Source organism: Silurus aristotelis (assembly GCF_946808225.1).
Source record: "Silurus aristotelis genome assembly, chromosome: 1".
Lineage (NCBI taxonomy): Eukaryota > Metazoa > Chordata > Actinopteri > Siluriformes > Siluridae > Silurus > Silurus aristotelis.
Genome location: NC_139574.1, coordinates 30,069,752 through 30,086,722, shown reverse-complemented (window position 1 = coordinate 30,086,722; position 16,971 = coordinate 30,069,752). Strand labels below are relative to the sequence as shown.

Below are 16,971 nucleotides of genomic sequence, written 5' to 3'. Positions count from 1 at the left end.
GATTTGTTAATTTGTTTTTGAATTTGTTAATTTGTTTTTGGATTTGTTAATGTGTTTTGCACTTCTCGGCCACCGTAAAGTCAGAGATAAAGCTGTAACATGTACTGCTTACATTTAACATGTGACAAGATGCGTTTGTTCTTTCTTTAAAGAAAGGAAAAAGGCGAGGGAAGCTGAGTAGGACTGTTTATACGACCTGACAGCTGCTACAACATTAATTCTATTTGTATAAATAGAAATAATCCTTGCCCCTGTTTCCACACCTGTGCCTTGCCATGTTTGTTTCAGATCCACCTCTTGCATCGGGTACCGACGTCTCCCTGGCAACCATTCAAAATAATCCCAGTGTGACCTGAAATGCTCGGCGTCAGTTCTGAGCGCGCGCGGCACGGCCGCTTCTCCTCCTTTATTTTCTGATTATTACACTTTTTTCTTTTTCTAAATTAAAATGCAGTGCTTTTAACATCGATTGGTGATAATGATGATAATGATGATGGCTTGCGCGCGACTGCCTTCGGAAATTTCCTGTAATTTTCGGATCACTATTTGGAACAGAGATTTTAATCTGCCTACGTTATGTATCGTTAAATCCAACTTCCGGTAATTTTTTACATTTCTTTAAGTTCCCCCCCCCCCCTTTAAATACATTTTTAATACATTTCAAAGTGATGTCCGATGATAAGACGAACTTCCGCGCGCAGCCGGCGGTGAAGAGCATCTTCGTGTACCGTAACGGTGACGCGCACGCGGACGCGCGGCGCGTGCTCATCCACGAAAAGCGCGTGTGCGACTTTGAGACGCTGCTGCGAGAGGTGACAGGGCGCGTGCGCGCTCCCTTCGGCGCCGTGCGCTGCATCTACACGCCGCGGGCCGGCCACCGCGTGGACGCGCTCGAGCACGTGCGCCACGGCGAGCAGTACGTAGCGGCGGGCAAAGAGAGGTTCAAGAAACTCGAGTGAGTGTATTCTTGTATTGGTCCTGTATTGATGATGGGAGAGTCAGATCGCTGCGTAGTCTTCTCCAGCACATCCAAAACAATTCTCAATGCTATTACGGTCTGAACTGTGGTGGCCACTGACCCACATTTTTTTTTACTATTTGAACCTGATGAATCATGATACTGTCATCTTGAAATATAACCGTGCCATTAGGGAAGAAAAAAAAAATAGATGAAAAAAAAATCATACTGATTATTTGGTATATTCAGCTGACTTAATCTTTTTGGCACATAACATAGTTTAATTTGAACCTGACCAACTGAAGTAACCCCAGGTCATAACACTTTGTAAAGTAGGCACTAGGCATCATGGGTTCATCATTTCATCTGCCTCTCTTCTTACCCTGAGGGACCCATCACTAAATCTGGACTTGTAACTGTTTTCCATTGCTCCAGAGTCCAATCTTTATGCTTCCCTTGACCCCTTCCCTAATCTCCTTGTTTTTTTTTTTTTCTTGATGCAGGCCAATAATCGGACCCTTCTGAATCTTCTTTTCCATGACCATAAGATATGTTTTCCCACCTAGTTGTTTAAAAAACGATAAGTTACTCACTGTAGCTTTTACATTTAAACAACTTGTTACCAGCTGAAATATATTTATCAATGCAATAATTATCCAATGGGAAAGTTCTTGCTAATTTGTTTAGTGAATAAAGGTGGTGACTTTTCTTTCAGCCAGACAGTATATGTGCACAATGTATATATAACCGTGCACATCCAAAAATTATTTATAGAGCTTTTTCAGATAATAGACAAATACACAAAAAAAATAAAAAGTAATAGGACACCAGATTTTCCAGCTGTATGTGATCCTATCTTTGGTTATTGTAGCATTAAAATTTTCTTTCCCCTGCTGGTTTCTTGCAAATGTTCCTGTATTTTCTCCTTGATGGGAGGAGTTGAACAGTTTGTGATTGGAATGTGTTGAGTCCCTGACACCATGCTTTGCACATACATGTACCTTTGGTGAGGATATTTGGTGACTGGTAGATCATGATGTGTTAGGTGGTTTTAACCACCATTTGCATGGCTTTTCTTTTACACACTGTAGAACTCTAATGAAGAGCACACAATAAAAAAATAAGAAAATCCTTACATTTATTATAATGGCATTGTATTGTAAGCTATTATGTACTTTTAAATATAATTTGGTATTTATCACAAAATAAATAAAACCTTTATATTTTAACATTTGTATAATATACCAAAACAACCTGCATGCAAAAACGGCATACCTATCCATAAATGTTAATTGGAGAACTAATAAAACAAAACTGAATATCTAAATATAAATCACTAACTACACAGAATTCTCTAGCCTTTCTATTTATTTGTTAATCTAAAATTTTAAATGCTTCTAATTTCAAGGAAATTGTATTTTATATGAATTGTAAATTATTAAGAGTCTTACAAGTATGATTAGACTTTCATTTTAATTTGTAATAATAGGTACCAGCTCTAATTTTACACCTAATTCTAACCCCAGTAACTGCTGAGTAGACCATACAGACTTTTATTGATTTAACATCTTAATTTTACTTTTCAGTGCTACACTGTATTACTACAACTTACTACATATACTACAACTTTATTTACTGATTTGACAGTTTGGATATATGATATATAATAGTTTTTATTTTTCAGCTATTTGCAGATTGGAAGCAGGAAGAAACAAATGCTCCAAAACAATGGACTGGTGAGGAGAAAACTCAAATATCAGCTTTACAACCTGTAAATAAAACACTTGTGTGTTTGTAAATAACATAATTTCCACAAGTTTCCCTGGTATACAATCCCACCCACTTAAACAAGATCCTTAACCATATATCTATTATGATTGGAAATTTACAGATACAAAGTTGTGGCAATCATTATTATACTGTAATTTGAAATAGCATTAAATTTTTTATTGCTGTGAGTTCAGACCTGTAACATGAACCGTTTATATTAGTCAATTCTAATATATTAATATTTACATAGTACCAACCTATATATTGTTACAATTATTAGGTCAGCAATTTAACAGTTTGAGGCAAAGCTCTAACTTTCCACATACCCCAGGACATGTGCATTGATTGAGGGGGGGTTAGAGGCTGTTGAGGCAATGCCTGTTTTTCACTGCTCTAATTTAAGCAAGAATGTTTTGAATGTGTGGCCATAAATAAAAAAAAAAAATTATTGTCACCATTAGCAAACTATTGTGGTACAAGAAATAAAACACTTTGCAGTTAACATGCAGTTATAGAAAAATGATCAACACTACTCTTAACAACAAACACAAACAAATATATAAAAAAAAGCAAATTTAATACCTGCAAACGTTCTTAAGTTTCAGAATTTGGTGATAATTCATTAGGACAAACATTCTACAATTTTTTTTATCGTTCTTGTTATAGAAACAAAACTCGAGCTGTATGATGGATAAGCAGCACCTCGATAACTTTTTAAGATTCCAATTAAAATGCTGCAGTTTGCTTTCCAAGTAAAGTGTTGCTGTTCCCTCGACACACACACACACACACACACACACACACACACACACACACACACCCCACCATGTTGCTATGAGCTGATGCTAAACAGGAGAAAGGACAGTATGTACATTAATAACAAGGGTGTTTTTTGACTCTGGAGTCCTGAAGGCTTTCATAGTTAAGTGTGTGTGTGTGTGTGTGTGTGTGTGTGTGTGTGTGTGTGTGTGTGTGTGTGTGTGTGTGTGTGTGTGTGACCATGAAAGTGAAATTAAAGATACATTTTTTGATTAAAATAAGTCCCTGCTTTTATTATAAATTTGTCAAAACTTAATTTTTCTTAATGTTAAGATAAAAATCACTAGTTATGACTGGTGTGTTTTAGGTGAAAGCTGCACCTCAGAAGCGTATTATCGTCTCTGCACGATTCCTGAAGCCCATCAAAGAGCCATGTGCAATATTGTGAGTTTTTTCCACACACATTTTCCACACAATTAATCTATCTCAACATGAATAAAATGGGAAACAAACATGAATATCTTCATAATCATCCATCAATCCTATATATATATAAAACCATTCTTTCATTAAAATGTCTATCAACCTGTCCATGTGCATTTTTGATATGTGCTTGTGTATGTGTGCTTAGTGTTATTGCTAATGGGGATCTGTTGAATCCAGCTATGAGGTTTCTGGTTCCTAACCGCCTGCTCAGTCAGTTTGAGAAAATCCTGGAGATGATCACAGAGAAAATGGGACTGAGGATTCTGGGAGGAGTGCGCAGGTATCAGCACACCTGTACACCTAATCATCTGTACACTTTCGCACATGATCTAGATGCACCTGTAGAAATCTGCATCTTTATACCTACTCACCTGTATGTCATTACACACCATCTGCATGCATGTACCACAAAGCATCTACATGTCTCTACACCAGAACATCTGTATGCTTATATGGCACCTGTATACATTTAAAACAAAGCACCTGTAAACCTCTAGACCAGTTCACCTCTGCACCGCTTGATATTATATTAAACAGTCTAGTTAACACAGAATAAAACCCATCTTTACATTAGCTCCTTGTAACTGCGAATAAAACATGAAAATTAGTGTTTCAAAGATTGACAATATTGTAAAAAAGTTAATTATTACTATGAATTATATAACTAGCATAAATCTTCTCCGGATAAATGTAAGACATGTACAAGTGTGATAGGACACATATTGGAACTAGCTAGAGACTTGGCTTACAGGCAGCAAATGCTTTAAAAGGGCTGCTATTTAATGTGGCCTGTCCAGTACAGCATTAATTCTTGTTTTTGTTTATATTTTACAGTTTGTGTTCGTGTGAAGGAGTTCCTGTAACAGATGGGAAAGATCTGGAAAACGGGCAGTTTTATGTCGCTGTGGGCAGAGACAAATTCAAACCCAGGCCTTACGCCGATTTACTGTTCACCAAACCTGCAGGCATGAGGAGGAATGTCAGGTAAGAATTCACTTTGCTTTTGAATTCTGGATTATGACTGGTCAAAACACAGCACTTTTGAATTCTGGATTATGAATATTCAGATGTGATTTGTTTCTTTACCAGCAGCTCTGACAAATCACAGGTTTCTATAAAAGCATTTATTTAAAAACATTAATGGTTCTTTTGTAACATGTTAAAATTTACTAAAAGTAGACATTTGTTTAACACTAATTAATTTGTAACAGCTATACATGAAACTTTAACATTGTACACACAAGCAACATAACAGTGAAACTTTATTAACTTCAAGACAAAAAATAGTGATAACAGGAACTGGCTGTTTGTGCCATTTTATGCAAATAGTTTCATTCTTACTCAAACATTACTGTAATAAATTATAGTATACATTACATTGAGTACTGTGATACAAGTGAAAGCTTTTTAGAGAATTCCTGATTTTACAGTTTTTTTGACAGTTGCACTGCTAATACTTGCTAATCACAAGATTTCACTATTGTTACAAATATGCCATGTTTTAATTTTGCCTGCTACGTCCATTTAACCAAACTGTAATTTTGTCCCTTACAGATCGAAAGCAGCTTCTCTTCCACCTATTTACACAAGACAAAATGGGGATGTAAGTAAACACTTTAGACAATTAAAAAATTTGACATTTATTTACAAATGAAGTAGCTTTTGATATTCAGATTAATACATGAAATTTCAATCTTCAGAATTAGCTATAGTTGGCTAAACCTGACTTTAGCAACTAATACAACTTTCTTTAAAAAAATACTTTTATTACCTTTCTAATCTACTGCTACTAGGTAAGCATTATCCCAATCCTTACATCTTGGATGGCAAAAACTCTCTTTATATTAGTTCAACTTCAGTTCACATTGAAAAGTGAAAGATTTGACATACAATTTTGTAAAGCTAAAATGTGTGCTCACACACTGGACTTTAAGTAGCTTCAGTGGATAAGATGTTGGACTTTAAACGGAAGGTAATGGGTTCAGATCCCAGCACCACCAAGCTGCCATTGCTGGGCCCTTGAGCGAGGCCCTTAACCCTCAATTGCTTAGCTGTATAGCTGAGATAACTAACTTATTCTGGATAATGAAGTCTTTCAAATGCTCTAAATGTAACTAGCAAGTCATAACATTTTTACATCATATAAGAAACAAAGGTTTTTCTAGCATCCTTCTGTGTAGTTCTTGACTTTTATTTAACTTGACTTAACTTGTATGTTAAAATTTGTAAGACACTGATTAAGTTCAGCACAAAGACAGAGGCTTCATCACACGAACCACAAAGAAATCCCTTACAGATTGTCTTTCCTTTCCTTTAGACAGTTAATGGTGTGATTAAATCAAATCAAAGTGAGGAAGCGAAGTTCACTGAGCCAACTGCATCTCTGGTGAGACAGATCTCCCAGGCCAGACTTATGGCCATAAGAAAGAAGCGGAGCAACTTGACCAAATCATTCAGCACCCAAGATAACGGTAACACACAGTTACCACATGCTCTAATACTGCTAAAAATTTTCACTTGGCAGTTGCTCTTCACCGTTAACATAGTATTACATAATACCAAATTGGTGTGCTTGACCTGTGATCATGGATTGTTAGACAGCCAATCATACATTAAAACTGTGCAATGCTTTGTCCAACTTGAACTGAAATGTACATTTATTAGGGGTAGGGTTATTGTAGATTTATGCGAGAAAATTATGCAGAATCAAAGGATAGAAAATGCTGACTCAAAAGAAATAGCTTTGGTTTTATTTTGCTTTGTATTGTTACACAATAAAAGTGCTTCCACACATCTTATTTAGCAGTTTATAAAATAGCACTTGATCCACTACATCATCTTATTTTATAAAGTGACCGTGCTACTCATTAATTTAGTCTAAATTAGCAATTTCATGATAAATCCTTTTTACACACACTTGACTTGAACCTCAGTTTGTTTGTAAAAAAAAAAGAAGGGATAAGGTCATGCTAAATACAGTTTACTTCTGATTAGATGCATCACAAAAATGCAGTTATTTTTAAGATCCCAAAAACTGAGATTGTGCCAGAATTGACATCACTGCAAAGATTTCATCATGTTTGGCATCCTTCCTACCTCTTTCTTTCTGGATTCAATCATGTTTGGCACTCTTACTACCTGTTTCTTGCTATAAGTCATTGAAAATCTCTTTCGCCCTCTTTATCTTTTTCCAACCCATGACGTAATGCAATTCTATTTTAGTGTTAGCACACATTCTTACCCTGAGATGGCGCTATCGCTTCATGAGTGCTGTCAAGCCAATAATGTCATCGAGTTCACTGCAGTGGTAAGAGCATTACAACATCCCTCTTCTTCTCCTGTCGTCATCATAAAGCTAACACACACACATGCAAGTTATTCAGTCGGTTCATTAACACCCTGGGTGGCTGATGGCACTCCATTAAATCTCCATGGTGATGAAAAAAAACATCTTGAAACGTGATGAAAGAACATGCTTAGGTTCTGAGGATGTGGACTAACCACTAGTAAAGAGATTATTACTCAAAGATATTTTCCGATTGAGTGTTTTTAGATTTTGCGACATGTTGGAATCCAACCTGCTTCATCATTCCCTGTTTAATTTTCCGTCATACTCGCATTATTCGTACAATAATGCAGTTCTGAGACGATTTCTTGTTATTGATGTTAGTATTAGAGTTAGTAAAAGAGTAATAAAGTAATTAATAGAGTAATTGAGGTTGGTAAAAGATTGTATGGTTATTGAGTTAGGGAATGGAGATCGGTTGGTCATTGAGGTTGGTGATGAAAATTTGTTGGTAAGTGAATCTTGTAATAAAGATTGGTTGGTTATTAAGGTTGGTAAAGGTTGGGTATTAGGAGCAGTAAAGCAGAATGATAGCTTACTAGGTTAACACACACACGTAAAATAAAAACAGAGCAGTCATATAAACTTTTGACACACTCACCAATCCAGTAATGTAATCTCAAACATTTAGTCTTTTGCTTTTATGTCTTAAGTAGTGTTTACTGTCTTTTCAAAGAAAAAATATTTTGTTTCCTCAAAAAAATCTGTTTCTAACCTATACATTATGAACCTTTTCTAACAGTATGAACATTACTTTAAAGCTCTCCAGTAGAGGGATTCAACACCTACTGTAGAACACAATGTGCTGGAAGACAAGGCGAGGGGGTTTACAGGGGAAATGGCACAGTGTGCAACAAACTAAAATTGTTAAATGAATGCAGGGCAGATTACATCGTTTAATGAAGGCAAGAAGATAGAATGTCTGATGAACGTTTGTGTGTGTGTGTGTGTGTGTGTGTGTGTGTGTGTGTGTGTGTGTGTGTGTGTGTGTGTGTGTGTGAGAAAGAGAGAGAAAGAGAGACAGAGCAAACAGAAAACTAGAGATGGAAGGAGGTGGTGGGGAAGATATGAGGAAGAAACCTGGCATGATGCAGGTGCCTCACTAGCAGAAAAGATGAGAGGGTTGAGGAAGCATGTGAGAGAAGGCCAATGATGGCTTTCACAGACTCGTTATGTTTCTTGTACAATTTTTCAGTAATGGTGTGAAAATGTTCAAATGGGTCTGCCAGAGCCTCAGTGTCCACTCTGAACAGAACACATCCATTTAGTCTAGCAGAGTTTGTTCTTCTTTGAAGAAACCAGACCCTAGAAAGCTGTAAAGACTTTTCAATCAAACGTTAGCTGGTAATGGAGAAACTAATACAATAGGGGAACTGATGGGTTGACAAATTGATATAGCTTTTGTACATCTGGTGTATAAGTTCACTATAATAAGGACTTTCCAACTCTCACTGGTAAATTCTACAGAAAGCTCTGTGGCCTATTATCACCATCTAAAACTTACAAGAGAAGCTTTCAACGTTGACTTCTGCAATATGCAATCCAAATTCATTAAGGAATACCCGATGATGTCAACATTACAAATGATTGACTGAACTACAGATAATTGATCATTGTCAACATGTGTGTGCTTGAATAATAGGGATGCACTTTTTTTTTACAAATGATTGACTGAACTACAGATAATTGATCATTGTCAACATGTGTGTGCTTGAATAATAGGGATGCATCTTTCACTCAGAGCCATTCTGTTCTCTTTTATTGATCTTTTTTTTCCAGAAGTGAACTAAAGACTTCTAATTAAGTCTTAGTCCAAAAACATTTACAAACAATAAGCCCTATATCCACTGTGACTAAAATTACCATTTCATAACTTGTCGAACTTGACACAACTTGCGGTAATGTCATTTGCTCTAGTTTATTGTGTTAGTTTGTGATAAGCCATGACTGTGTTTGGATTTCAATACAAATAAATCTAATAAAACCTTAGACTTCAGGAAAGAAGCCCACATAAAAGTTCCAAATGCTGGATCAAGAGCCTTTTTTTAATATATATATAATTTTATGAATGCTTTTTAATCACTGGACCTTTTTTCTTCTTCCAAGGCCAGTGGATAAGCAGCTTTGACTGAATACATTAACACAAAAAACTGTGAATAGAAAGCTTTTTTCGGTTGCATGTCTAACCTGTAATCAGTCTTACAAATAGCGTTATTTTAATGAAACAGGAGTCGAAATTCAGTTTCCTTATAACTGTGTTCAGAAGCATCTGGCTTCTTTGTACATGTCAAGTTCTTTCCCTATTCATAGAAATAAATGTAGTTTTATTATGTGTACAGATTTAAAATCACTGACATTGACCTTGCTTAAAATTACTGAACAATTGTTTCTCCTCTATCGGATATATTTTTTTTTTTGTGCAGTGTTTCAGACAGAATGCAAAAAGCACCTTAAAAGCAACCCAGCACCACTGATTGAAAGTTTTGAAAGAACATTGAGAGAAGTCAAACAAAGCAGTGCTGTGGCCTTGATCGATGACCAGCAAGCAGCAGAATATTAACAGTGCTTAGACATGTGTGATACTTGATTCTTTCATTTCACACTGTAAAAGAGCCTGATGGCTACAGCTAAGAGTAATGGGAGTCTGTTTCACCAAAAAGACACAACCAATTACAAAAATTACTGTTTCTCCAAACTTTATAGACTTAAGTTATTATACAATTTAATCTAATTGATTTGAAATAGTATTCAGTTATTTCTCTAAATCTGTAGTTTTAGATGATTGTGAAGTAATAAAGAGAAAGTGGTAGTGATGTTAAGATGTTATACCCTGTATTGTCATGCTGCCACTGCTGGCCCTTAGTCTCTAACTGCTGAGTTGTAAAAATGAGATAATTGCAGGTCACTTTGAATAAGGGCCAAATGCTGTAAATGGAAAGACATAATACTCCAAGATACTCTGAATAATTAAGATAATTAAGAAATAAATTATCAGGGAGGTGTGATAAGATTATCATTACAACCCTGAATGTTTCTCCTTTTATCAATATGTACCTCATGATTTATTCCTTTTACAATGCAGCAATTTTTAAATGACTTTATTTATTTTAATTTTAGAGAGGTTTTATTTATGACAGGAAGTAGGCTTTATTTGCAGAACAGTTAAAACCAGGTTGCTAGGAATGGTGTGGACCCCCGGGAGGCTTCCAGGTTATTAAAACAATCCATAAATATCACATCTATTGTTGTGTAAACACTTTGGAAAATGTTTGCCTTAGTGCTAATGTATTAGTGAATATTGCATTTGTATTTGTTGACTTTGCCTCCCTCTTTCCCCTTAATCTGATCGTTTTTAACAATTTTTAGGGCTGTTCAAATATTTTATCAGCACTACCAAATGTTCTCAAGATCCATCACTCCAGAAGATCTACATGATTTTTAACACAATACTGCATACTGTATATTGCGTATATCAAAAGTAACAGTTATGAGGCAAATTAGCAAAAAAAACGTATTTTTCATAATATTCTAAATTGCTACAATATCTGGCTATATAAATTAATTAAATATAGCAAGCACTAGTAATGATCAACCATCTTTAGTAATAGCTCATCAACATTTACTTCAGTTTAGATTTACACCACTGATTACAGCATTTTAGAAATGTAAAACATTATTTAATTAGAAAATAACTGCTATTAAAATATTGATTAAATATTGATTTAGCATTTTTTTTTTTACATTTTTATTTAAAACATTAAGTTGTTAATAAGTCTGGTATCTTTATAAATCATTTAGTGTTTCTTTTCAGTGTTTTGTCTCAAGTGCTTAAATTGAATAAGCTCCTGCATTTGAAATGAATTAAACATCAGCACAGTGATATTTATTTACTTTCATTTATTCTACTGGTTAATTATTAAGTGGATATTGATATCTAGCTCATAACCAGGCTTTAACGCCTAAGAGGCAAGAGATATTATCTCCTTTGTCAGCGCATAAATATAAAAATCATTACTACCTAGTCAGAATAAAATGTGTTTTAACATTATTAATATTAATAATATGAAAATGGTTGAAGTAATCAGTCATTTGTGTCTATCTTTAAAATTTCAAGACTTTAAATACACTGAATAATGTGAAAAATGTAAAACAAAAGATAATGCTTTGCATTTAATGTAACATTTGTATCTTCTGATCCTTCCAATAGCTTCTTGTAGCTGCCAACATTAGTTCCCTTTCAGGAATTCAAGCTCCGTCAACAAAGCTTTGGTAACGCTTCCACGCTCTGAATCACGTGTGTAATCTATCCAATGGAGAGGCGAGGTGACGTCATGACCAGGAAGCTATAAAAGGCGCACGCTTGTCCACGCTCTAAATCATGCATGTAATCTATCCAATGGAGAAACAATCAGGAAGCTATAAAATGCGCATGCGCTGGAGCCGACTCTAGCTTCTGTTTGTTCAGGAAGTGCTTTATGTGCGTGTCTGTGTGAGAGAGAAAAAAAATAAAATAAATAAGAAAAAAATAAATGAGTAAGAAAAGCAAGAAAAGCAAGACTTCCGGCTGTGTGTAGGATGCATGGGTGAGAAGCATGTTTAGTCGGCTCTCGAGAGATTGATTGGTCGCATTGCACCCGCATGTTGACTCTCTGCTCCTGGAGAGCACTCTTCGATGAGGGCCTCGCAGCTCTGGCCCCGCTGTTGCTGAGGCAGGGCGGCATCAGAAGTCGTGGGGCTCGCAGGAGGATGTGGCAGAGGGCTTGGCGACAGGCTTGTCCCTTTCTCCAGCCTCACCTGCCAAGTCCAGCGCTCGCTTTCTGGGTTCTGAAGCATGCCGTTCAATGGTTTCTTCTCCTTTCTCTGTGTTACTGATCTGTACAACCCGGATTCAACACACACTCGTATTCACTTCACACATCCATGTCTTCAGCACCACCCATATTATATGAATTCATTATTACAAACTGTTTACTTGCTGTTTACATGCTGTTTTTGCATATCTGTTTGCCCGCTGCTATATCTGTTTTGCACAAACCTTTTTGTTTACATTTTGTTTACTTACAAGTACACTCCTGTACTCAGTTCTCTCTGCACACTGTACTGTATAATATACAGTATGTTCACTGGCGGGGCTATTTTCGTGTTTTGTGTATTTGTCCTACATTGTCGTGTTGTCTTTGCACTGTTTGTCTTGCACTGTTTGCACCAGGTTGCACACAATGAACTTTATGTGGTAAGGACACTTATTAGGCCTTAGTTCTGTGTTTTCTGATATGCATCCTTATGTTGTTTAATGTAGCACCAGGGTTCTGGAGGAATGTTGTCTCATTTCGCTGTGTACTGCATCAGCTATATATGGTTGAAATGACAATAAAAGCTTGAGAGTAGAAGCAGCACTGCACTCTACCGCTTTTCCTCCGAGGAGGGGAAGGGTATGTAGACTTTTGCCCACAACTCCTCCCAGCCTGTGCTGTATGAGCAGTTTCAAGTTAATGACCCCTATATGCAAATGTAGTGGGGATGAAAGAGAGCAGGACCGGGTTAAAGAGATACTAGCTGTCTATCTTGTTCCGGGTGCAGCATCATTTCTTAAGGCCCTGGCTCTGCCCAACAAACCCTTGCGATCGACTTCTGCTTTGGTGGGCAAACCATACACCATGGCTGTGTTGCAGGCATACCAGGCTGACTTGCTGCCTGAGGGCCGTCATCCCTACCATGCGGGCTTCCGCTCAATAGACCCTGACAATCGGGGTTTTTTAGCTGGCACCATCAGCGTCATCCTCAGCACCATAAGGAGGTCAGCCTGTTAACCCTGCCACGACACGTGCTTCAGGGCACAGCCACCTCCAGCGGGTGTTTCCCTCCACCCCCGCCCGATCCGGTAGTGGATGGGGGAGACCTGAGGCCTCTCAGGAGGCCCCAACAACTGCAGGGCATTGCTCCAGCAGCTCTGGGCAGAAAAGAGACCAGCTTTGAGAGACTGTCTCCCCTAAAAGACTAAGAAGGAGGCCATCCAGGTGGTTCCCCCCTTTAGACAGCGAGTCTGGGTTCTACAGCCGGTACTTCATGGTTCCGAAGAAATGTAAGAGGGGGTTGCGTCCTATTCTAGATCTACCTTCCTTGAATGAGGCTAATGAGGTTCAGGTTCAGAATGCTCACCCTCAAGCAGGTCATGTCTGAGACCAGGTCAGAGGACTGGTTTGTCACAATAGATATAAAGGACACGTACTTCCACATATCCATCCTTCTTGCTCACAGGAAGTTCCTGAGTTTTGCTTTCGGTGGGAACCTTACCATTATCGGTTCCTTCTGTTCGGCCTTGCGGATCAAGTCTATTCTCAGGGCAGTCAAGAGAGTGAAAGAAGGCCACTCAACCACTGTGAAGCTGTTCCAGAGACTACTGGGGCTGATGGCAGCAGCGTCCAATGTGATTTCACTAGGCCTTCTGCACATGAGACCCCTCCAGTGGTGGCTCAGAGACAGAGTGCTCTCCCGGAAGGGCAACCCACTCTCGCAGTGAGCCCTTTTGAGCCTTAGATGTGTGGAAAGAACATGTGTTCCTGTCTCAAGGCCCCGTCCTGGGAGCTCCAAGGTCATTGAACAAACTTCCACTTGATGTCTGAACAGCTGTCACTAGAAAACAATGTCTGAAGACCTACCAATTCTGGAGGTTCTTAAATTAGAACTTCTTGCATTAACAAACTACTTTCTAATGATTTTCTGTTAACAGAGTGTTAGACTGATAGTATTCTTAGTCTGTGTCCTAATGAACCTGGATTCAAATATACAGTATTTATAGATGGAGACTTCAAAGCACTTTGTAAGCCTCTCTGGATAAGGGCATTTTCCAAATGTCATAAATGTAAATCTTATTTAAGTTTTATTTAGAGGAATTTTTCTATATTTACTGTAAATGACATAGTTTACTTGCTTTGCTAGCAGTGTCACTAGCCTTCATTTGCATTCTGTTCTTGTTGATGTCAGATCCGTTTTGAAAGAAAATGTCCGCTTTGAAGACTTTCAATAGCTGTGTGAGAAAACAAAAGATAACAAACCTAAATTGGCAAAAAAAAAAAAAAAAAAAAAAAAAGCAGAGTGGTCACAATAGCTATGTTTCAATTTTTTACTTTGTGTATTCACCAAAAATTATGTAGTGTAGACTGTTAGACTTCTTTTTACTGGGATAGGGCCACCATACAGTGCTGCAGTTGATGCTAAAATGCTAAAATGTTAAATGTCTTACCTCCATGAGAATGATACTACATTCTCATGTATATACTTTATAGTGTATAGTATATGATGTATGCAATAATTTATATAATGTACCATTTCTGACTCATTTGTACACCTTCCTAATATATAATCACAGTTTCATACTACTAAAACACACATTTTCTACTACAGAAACATGCTTCCATAGTACAACAAACAGCTATAACACAAAAACACACTTTTATACTATACAGGAACACATTTATAACACAAAAACCTGCTTCCATACACAGAAGTACACATTCACACTAAAAAAGAACACTTTATTATTACAATATAGAAACACGCTTTCATACTACAAAGAACAGTTGAACTAGAGCAGTAAGTGTATGGGTGTGGCTTAAAGCAAGGACTTCTCGGATTTGGAGATGAGATGTTCCTGGGAGAAAAATATTTACTTTTATTAATTATATCAACAACTTCAAATCACTTCAAATGCAACACCATCTGACCCAGCAGTGTAAATTTATTTACATATTTTTTTATATGGACATGATTTACAGAATCTTGTCTTTTTGAAGTATTTTTCATTCCATCTGCTTTATTTCTCTTACCATCATTCCATCGAACACAGATGATGCAGATCTTAAACCTGAATGCGAGGACATGGAGCACGAAAGAAAGCCAGCGGAAGTCGAAAATACATCAGATGAACAGGTCTGAGTTCACTTCACAACTGATCACATTAAAAAACACCTCCAATCCGGTAAAGAGTGTTCCTATTGGCTGTGGGCTATACAAAGTGTTTCTATTTGTCATATGTTGTATAGCATGTTCCAATTGGCTGTGTACAGAGTGTTCTTAATAGCTAAAAGCTGTACAATGTTCTAATTGTCTATGAGAAGAAACTTGTGTTCCTATTGGCTGACATCAGTAGGGATGCCTGAAGACATATGAACATAACACCAGCATTCTGCCTGTTAACAATGACATTTCCCTTTCATGCAGGTGTACAGCAATGAGGACAAAGCAGCTGAAGAAAAAGAGGCAGCAGCTGGAGAGGATGAGGCATCCGAACAAGCGGAAGATGCAATAGAACAAGCAGAAGAGGCAGCAGAACAAGAGGAAGATGGAGCAGCACAAGAGGAAGAGGCAGGAGAACAAGAGGATGAGGCAGAAGAACAAGAGGAAGAGGCAGCTGCACAAGAGGAAGAGGAAGCAACACAAGAGGAAGAGGCAGGAGAACAAGAGGATGAGGCAGAAGAACAAGAGAAAGAGGCAGCTGCACAAGAGGAAGAGGAAGCAACACAAGAGGAAGAGGAAGTAGCAGTTCAAGAAGAAGAAGCAGCAGAGGCGGAAGAAGACACAGGAGCAGGAGAAGATGGGACAGCAGAGGAAGAGACAGTAGCAGAGCAAGAGGCAGCAGTGAAGGATGAACCGGCAGCAGAGGATGAGGCAGTAGGAGAGCCAGAGGCAGCAATGGAAAATGAACCCACAGAGGAAACAGGAAGTGGTGAGGGGGAAGGAAATGGCATGGAAGCAGCAGAAGAAGAAGGAGATGAATGCCAAGAGTAGTGACCATGGTTTACTAAAAATATAAAGATAAATTTAGCAACAGTGTAAAAAAATTATAGCATTTATTATTTTAGCTATTTTTATTAGTTGTCATAACTATATATCTCGAACATTTTGTATATTGTACACTAAATACATTAGGTGTGTATTTGGCTCCATATATGGTAGAGAATTGTACAAAGGAATTTGGATTTTGGATTGTATACAATTTGTGGTGTATTAGTCTAAACTGTTGAGTGTGTGTGTGTGTGTGTGTGTGTGTGTGTGTGTGTGTGTGTGTGTGTGTGTGTGTGTGTGTGTGTGTGTGTGTGTTTGGTCTTAGTTACATTCAGGTGTGTGAGGTGTCAGGTTGTAATGTATTAAAGGCTGCTTTATTTTATACAGACAAAAAAAAATCTAATATTTACAGAGTTGTATTTTGGAGTAGTGCTTACTTATTCTGTGTAGCTCTATTACCCGTCCAGAGAAATAAATCAAAATTTACAGTTCCCAGAAAAAAGGGTGTTTTAAAAATGTTGAATTTGTTTTCTTTATAACATGAACAATGGAATTCCACAATAAATTTTTAGCTAAGGGCATCAATTTGGATCGTAAAAGAGATGGGTGTTTTAATAGAATTAGGATTTTTTTTTGACGTGATAATTATCGGTTGAAAATTGTCAACATATTCAGAAATCCGGATTTGCATGACTTAATGCTATCAATATAAACAACTGCAAAAATAATTATTCAGTATATATATTTTTCTTTTAGCAGTAAACCAGTCTGTAACTCATCCTTAGTTATTTCTTTGGAGATAATGGCAAATAGGAAAATCCTGAGCTGTAGATAATCATGCACAATTATTTCTAATAAGGACGCAGAA

At 37.3% G+C, this 16,971-nt stretch overlaps 1 protein-coding gene across 2 annotated transcripts; it reads left to right on the top strand.

Moving 5' to 3' along the window:
* Nucleotides 1-360: 360 nt before the first annotated feature.
* Nucleotides 361-16,619, top strand: LOC310737805 (doublecortin domain-containing protein 2-like). Of its 2 annotated transcripts, none has more exons than XM_083562492.1 (9): nucleotides 361-955; nucleotides 2,643-2,694; nucleotides 3,855-3,931; nucleotides 4,119-4,253; nucleotides 4,808-4,957; nucleotides 5,528-5,576; nucleotides 6,291-6,444; nucleotides 15,166-15,248; nucleotides 15,540-16,619. In XM_083562492.1, the coding sequence occupies exons 1-9, from the start codon at nucleotides 669-671 to the stop codon at nucleotides 16,104-16,106; spliced, it is 1,554 nt and encodes a 517-aa protein (XP_083418618.1). In that variant the 5' UTR covers nucleotides 361-668; the 3' UTR covers nucleotides 16,107-16,619. The 2 variants fall into 2 exon arrangements, with proteins under 2 accessions (XP_083418618.1, XP_083418619.1); XM_083562493.1 differs by having other exon boundaries at nucleotides 5,528-5,580; nucleotides 6,295-6,444; nucleotides 15,540-16,420.
* Nucleotides 16,620-16,971: the final 352 nt, after the last annotated feature.